General features: G+C 33.8%; 2 protein-coding genes across 3 annotated transcripts in view; one reads left to right on the top strand and one right to left on the bottom strand.

Moving 5' to 3' along the window:
* LOC110018607 (tRNA modification GTPase MnmE) overlaps nt 1-2022 on the top strand; it is a 27829-nt gene extending 25807 nt beyond the window's left edge. Inside the window, exon 12 of the mRNA XM_020715973.1 lies at nt 1679-2022. Within this exon, the coding sequence (XP_020571632.1) occupies nt 1679-2022 (344 nt within the window). The remainder of the gene's footprint in view (nt 1-1678) is intronic.
* A 2614-nt stretch (nt 2023-4636) lies between these two features.
* Nucleotides 4637-7079, bottom strand: LOC110033412. Of its 2 annotated transcripts, XM_020737391.1 has the most exons (3): nt 6996-7079; nt 6292-6505; nt 4637-5291 (listed from the first exon to the last, which is right to left on the bottom strand). In XM_020737391.1, the coding sequence occupies exons 1-3, from the start codon at nt 7054-7056 to the stop codon at nt 5144-5146; spliced, it is 423 nt and encodes a 140-aa protein (XP_020593050.1). In that variant the 5' UTR covers nt 7057-7079; the 3' UTR covers nt 4637-5143. The 2 variants fall into 2 exon arrangements, with proteins under 2 accessions (XP_020593050.1, XP_020593043.1); XM_020737384.1 differs by lacking the exon at nt 6996-7079 and having other exon boundaries at nt 4648-5291; nt 6292-6796.
* Nucleotides 7080-7086: the final 7 nt, after the last annotated feature.

The following is a 7086-nucleotide window of genomic DNA, read 5'->3' as shown; positions in this document are numbered from 1 at the left end:
AAAATTGAGAAAAATAGATGTAAAGTGTGGGATTCGAACCTGGATCAAATTTATACAAAAGAAGACACTAATCACATTCACACATGAGGTATTATGATTTAAACTTAGACATAAATATATATAATATATTATTATATAAATAATATATGTAATATATTGTTATATAAAAAGTTATATAATTTTTTTTTGAGTCATTTCGAGCCAAACACGAGCGAACAAACTATTGGTCGTGTTAGGCTTGTTTACATTTTGAGCTTAAAAATTTGTTCGTGTTCGACTCGTTAGGCTTAACGAATGAGCCGAACACGAGCTGCTTAACGAGCCGAACACGAGCTGTTCACGAACAACGAGCCAAATTGATAGCCCTAATTAATAGGTTGTTTGATAGTGCTTGCTTGATATAGCTCATTTAATTAATGGGAAGGCTTAAATAGTGTAGCTTGTTATTTTAAAATCAAACAATTGTGTTCTAGACAATTTTTTTTTTTTAGAAAAAGAAATTCTAGAAATCACCTTAAGGTCTTTTGATTTTGTGGTGCAATTAAGTTAAGGTTAATTGTGATATTGTTAAATTTTTCTCTTTAAATGACCCACTAGCCAAGCTCAATTAGCTAATAATCAAATTGGAGTAAGCTTCAATTCAATTCATCTACTCTTGCTTTATTTCATTTTAAAAATATTAATAAATATATTTAAAATTTGTTGCAATTTAAAACTTATGTAGAAAGATATTAAAATTTGTTTCAAATCTTCATTACTTTTTCTTCAATCTCCATTACTTTTTTTTTCCTATTAATTCTCTTTTTTTTAAATCATTTATTATAACTTTTTTTATTTGAAATTCTTTTCTCTTATAAATCAGGGGATTGACATGCATGAAACCAATTCTTATGTATTTATATATCAAACATTTAAATTGTGTGTTTTACATTTTTTATACGTCGTCATTTGGCATGAATCTTAAAATATTTTTTTAATAAGAAACATTCGAGCTTGATAAAAAATTATCGAGAAGTTCAATTTTAATAAACTTATAGTCAAACTGACTCGACAAGACGAACCTGTTAACACTACAATTAATTATTCAAGTCTAGATTGAACGGTTAAATCACATTTGGAAGTTTCAGGTGTTCAATTGGAAGGTCAATCGTATTCCAAATTTGACAAGCTTATAGTTAAATCGAACGTCTCGATGAGACGAATACAACAGCCTAATATCACTCAATTTGACATCATTAAGGCACTTGAAAGTCCAATGGAGTTGTTTGGTTTCCTTCATTATTTGCAGGGAGGATACTCCCATAATCTATAAATAGAGTCATGCCTCCATAAAAAGGCACAGAGGTTGAGAACAAAGGGAGAGTTGGACTGAGAGCAGTCGAATTCAATGTGGTTCTGGACTGAAGGCCCAACAAACACTTCTCGCTTTTGTAATTGCAGATCGTTGTAGACCACCGCTCTCCAATCATCGTCGAATAACATTGATCACTCCCCTACTTGTTGCAATGAATCCCCATAGAAAGTCACAATATATGCTATAGACTAACAAAACAATGTGTAAAGTAATGATACGAGGCAAATTTACGTAGTTTCATTAATTAAATACCATATTATCTAACATTATGCTTGAGAAAGGCATTTTTATTGCAAGTGCAAGATACATGGTTTTATCACTTAGGGAGGAAAAGAGGTAAAGTGAGGGACAAAATTGATGAAAATCAAGATTTCGAAGCAGCAGACCTACGTTTGCGTGCTCATGCTTGCACCCGCGAACACTCAAGCACGCAACTGCTCACCCGCATGGCTGTGCAGGTGTATGCACCCAAGTGCTCATGGTCACATTCTAGCACCCTTAGAGTGTGCTTGCCTCTTCATTTGAGCACCCTCGAGGATGTAAGTGTACCCGCGACAACTCCTGCGCTCACCCGCAACGTATTTGCGAGCCCGCACATGCATGTGGGTGCGCTCATGCCTTTGCCCTTGCCCTTGCCCTTACCCTTGCCCACATATTTCATAATTTGACGGATTGTGAGAGTTTTTATGCCTATTTTGGACCTCTAATGTAATATCTAAGTATATAAACTCATTTTTGTTATGATAGATGCACTTTTGGTCTTACGAGCTAAGCCTCTTGGGTTTTGGGTAGTCCTTGGAGTTGTAGGAGTTTCTTCCTCGGATTTGCTCAAAAGAGTTGTGTTTTTCCTATTTCTTCCTTTTTTTATACTTGTTCTGAGGGGTTTGATGACGTTGTAAGGAGAGATTGAGTGCATACGTATGGAAGAGATCTATGGATATTTGTATTAAAAGGAGAGGACCACGGTGTATTGCAAGGACTAATTGACTATGTATTGAGTTTTTTGTATTGCTTGCGTTGTTTCCTTTTTATTCCTGCAATAACAAAGTTCATGTTTTTGTTCCTCATGCATTGTAGTTAATTTTGTTTCACACTCTTGTGATGTAAGACATGTGCTTTTCTTTTGGTTTTCATTCTATGGATTTTTGGTTCCATCGACACCCTTTGATGCATGAATTTATAATATTGATGTGTTAATTTTTCGGTCGTAATTTACTTTTTATCGAACAAAATGAGAATGTTAAAATCTCATATAAACTATGTCTTCTGCCTGTTGTGAAGGTTAACCAAAAAAACTTGGGTAGAATAGGCATATTTTAGTTAGGGTTTTACAACCTAGATAGAGGATCAAAAGAATAATGGAAACCATCATAGGGTTAAGTAAAATTTAACTTTATAAACTTTTGATTCTTCTTCTAATCTAAGGCATAAGCTTAATGAAAAACTTTTTGTCCTTAATTAACAACAATAACGTGGGTTTCATAAGAAAATTTCAAGCAATCATCTGACCAGTATCACAAGAGTGAATTTTGCATCTAAAAAGCTCAATACTTTTTTCCTGTCTTTTTTGTTTACGGTACTTTTAGGACTGTTAGATTCTTTTATTGCATTTGATCAATTCAGATTAGACTTAATAGTTCAATAAATTAGAATTTTGTCTGTTAGAAATATTTTAACGCTATCTTCATAAAATCGATATATGAACTTGTTTATGTATATTACTTAATCAACACAAATACTTATGTGATTAATCAACTTGTCTCACAGGAATTTCGATCATCAAGTTTTTGGTGTCATTGTCAGGAATATTCGTCAAAATTTTCTTTACCTTAATAGAATTATAGTTGAGTCTTAGTTTGAGATTTCTGTTTTTTTTTTAATTTTTTTTTCTGCTTTTTTTTGTTCTTGTACTTAATTTTTAAAAATTTTGAAAAAAATATAATATAAATAAAAAAAATCAAAATCAAAATAAAAGATAATTTTTTTTTTGGGTTTAAAATAGGCTAATGTTTGGCTCTTCGATTTTTTTTTTTTTGTTCGAAATATGCACGGGACTCTGAATGGCATATTCATGTTCAATTATATTGAATTCATTTGTTTTTTTTAGCTCTTTTTTTTGCTCAAAATTAACTTAAACGATTTAAATAATAATAATTTTTTTCTAATTACAACTAAAAAATCAATATAAAATGTTATGATATTATTATTTATTTAATTATTTAACGTATGCAATCCAAAATAAGTCAAACATGATAGAATAAACATTTGTTCATATTTGATTTGTTTATAAATCGAATAAAAAAAATATTTTTGTTTGGCTTGTTTAATCATATTTGATTTGTTTATAAATCGAATAAAAAAAAATATTTGTGTTTGGCTTGTTTAGGGTTAACGAAAAAATTTAACATCAGTTACATAACAAGCCCAGCAGTTACAAGTAACAAACTTTTTTGACATCTCATTGTCATGAATTCAGCTAAACTATCACATGCCTCTATTACATTAATGATTGATAAAAGTGTAAACTTATCTTCAAGCCCTCGATTTCTCATTCGCTAATTGCCCATACATGTCCACTTCGTCCTACTCGAACGCCGACCACCCTTAACTAATTTTCTATAAAATAGCAATAATATTTTGACTGCATAAGGTCCTCTGAATTCCCCCATATGATTTTTCATGGTATAATCATCTACTCTATTATGTGTATGATGAGAAGCTCCAAAAATATCTCCACAAATTAACAAATGATTAGTGTATAAAGAATGGAAAAGGTTACATACATACCCCATAATTCTTATGTATTTACATATCTAAAACCTAGAAGCCCTTATGGTCTTGACCACTTTCGATGGGACTGAGAAAAAAACCTGCGTTCGGTAAAGACATGTGTCAGGCAGATGAGTGATGTTTGTAGCCTGCTATACTAGTTTTTTCCTAGTGGGTTGAGATGGATCTGACTCGGTCAATCAGTGACGTTGCCTATGTTCAATGTTCACGTACTCAGGCCCGTACTCAGGCCAATGTTCACCTCAGATGGAGTGGATTGAGAATTCTAAACTACTTGTGAAAAGATGCCTCTTATTTTCAAAAAAATAAGTAATAGTGATATTCTTGATGTAGCATTCAAGATTTGAAGAGTATGTACATAAAATATAAAAATGTACGTATTAGATGTGTAAATAGATAAAAATTGTGAGGTATATATGTAAATTCCCCTAAAAAATACCCACACACAAAGATTTAGAAAAAGAAAAAAACTTTACCAAATCCCTATAAATATATTGCAACTGATATTATTATGGCCACAGTGCCAACATATAAATATTTTTTAATATGATTTTAATGGACATCATTGAATCACTTGTGTGGCTCTCTCTCTCTCTCTCCTCAGCATACAAGCAATAAGAAAAAATAAAATAAAATAAATTAAGTCCATCTATGAAAAAGTAATAGCAAATCTTCCCTCCAAATGCATATTTTAATCATTAATTCATAACCTAATATAAAAAAAACTTCCAACTCTACTCTAAATTCTCATTTTAGAGAAAACAAAATGATTACGTGTGGATGATTTGTACATGCAGATGGATGTATTCGAGATGTACACACCTAATCCGCCGTGCATACGGATGATCACACGTAATATTTTCTCCAAATAGAGGGATTGAAAACTCATTAGTTGCCATTGAAGCTTAACAGAAGCCAGCAGTTGGCTCATAGACATAAAATAGAGGAAGGGCAATATATATATATCTATATATATATATATATATTGTTCTCTGTTTCTCAGGCGGCCGCCACCGTTTTGCCGGAGCCGGAGGGCTCAGAGTTCCCCGGAGCAGAGCCCTTCAGTGAGAGGAGGGAACTCTTCCTCCTCTCTTCCAGATTCATTAGCTGCTGACGGCATTCCAAGCTACAGAAAGCAATCTCACCCCTGAGGAAAGATGGCATAGGGAGAAAAGTTGAGATTTTTATGGTTTGAAGGAAATGATAGTGATGAGGAAATTGAGTTGAAGTGATAAAGTTTCAAGCTTTTGCAATAAAGGAGCATATGTGTAAATATCAAAATTTAGATGTTAGATGAGTAAATATGTAAGAATTGTGTGATGCCTATATAAATTTCCCTATTAATAAATAGGGATAATTGCATACAGAGCAACCAACACATTGATATTTATAAATCAAGCACTCATGTGACTTTTTTGATGCTTTTACACTGCCACAATCATACCATTGAGAATTTGATAAAAATAGAAAAATAATTAGAAGATTTACATATATACCACACAATTCCTATGAAGTTACATATCTAACAATAAACTAAACCTCAAATTTTCATCCTCACTACTCACTAGCAATAGTCCTCTAATCGCAAAATTAATCTTATAAAATAAGGATTAATGGATTATAATCCTACTTTCTATCATTAATCCGGTAACCAGAAAAAAAAAAGTTCTGATTAAGCAAAAGAAAAAACAGAACAAGAATCTCGATCTAAAAAGAAATAAAAAGATTTTCAACTTGAGAGAGATGAATAAGATTTCTACTCAATTACAGTTTTATAAATCCTGAAAAATCAGATTTAGCAAATTATGCGAGGAATAAAGCTTCGAAATTATTAAATTCTGATAATTATTCAATTATTTGTTCCAGATTTAGGATTTATAAGAAAAAAAAATCAATAAATCTTATAAATACAGAAATTTAACATATTCTGAAATTAAACTAAACTAAAATTAGCCAAAACAATGAAATTCGAAGTCCGCAAAGTTCTTTTTCAACAACTTAAGCTAAATCAGAACAAAATTGCATAACAAACATCCCTAAAACTATGAACAGATAAACCCTAATACAATCAACAACACGATCACGAAACCAGAGAGGAAAGAATGTATAAGAACCAGTTAGGGCAGAGAGGGAGCTGCTGAGAATACCTATACATGAAGATGTCGCGACCCAGATTGAGCCTGCGCTGACAGAGTGCACAAGATCTCAGAAACGGCGCCGTCTCAACCGCTGCAGAAATCGCAAAATCGGCGGAGTTGCTTCGCGGTACTAGAGGCGGAATCATCGCAGCGCAATTGCTGTTGCTCCGCCGACACTCCGCCGGAAAATCTCCGGGCCGCCGGAGCTGCTTCGCATCTAGATGTTGAAGCGGCTTATGCGGATCGATGATTATTTTGGCCTGAATATTTTGATCAGACGGCATCGGCGAGTCGTCGGCTAGCTCTAGATCGGCGGCGAACTCCTTCATACTGATTGTTCGACTCATCGAAGGTCGCGGCCTCTTGCCGAGCAACATTTCCGGCAGCTCTCTAGAGAGAGGGAGAGAGAGCGTGAGAGAGAAGGCGGTGAGGAAAGAAGATGGAGTTGGTGTAAGTGGGTTTTGCGAGTTGCTGCTTTTTTGGTCTTTAAGATGGTGAGGGGGAGGGGATCTAAGCCGTTGGTTTGAATTATATGACATCATTCTAAATGTGAGGAGCAAAGGGTAAAATGGACTATCTACTAAAGCTTAGTTCTTAAAATACTGATGATTGTCATCTGTTACTTGAGATTAGGATCGACCATCAAAGTTTGTTGTCGACCACAAAAAAGTCAGTCATTGACCACTAGTGGTCATGCCGATCATCATCTAGATGTTGAAGCGGCTTATGCGGATCGATGACTATTTTGGCCGGAATATTTTGATCGGACGGCATCGGCGAGTCGTCGGCTATCTCCCGGCCGGG

This window comes from Phalaenopsis equestris, unplaced genomic scaffold, assembly GCF_001263595.1.
Source record: "Phalaenopsis equestris unplaced genomic scaffold, ASM126359v1 Scaffold000002, whole genome shotgun sequence".
Taxonomy (NCBI): Eukaryota; Viridiplantae; Streptophyta; class Magnoliopsida; order Asparagales; family Orchidaceae; genus Phalaenopsis; species Phalaenopsis equestris.
Note: the sequence above shows the minus strand (reverse complement) of the source record. Positions and strands in the feature narration are given on the sequence as shown.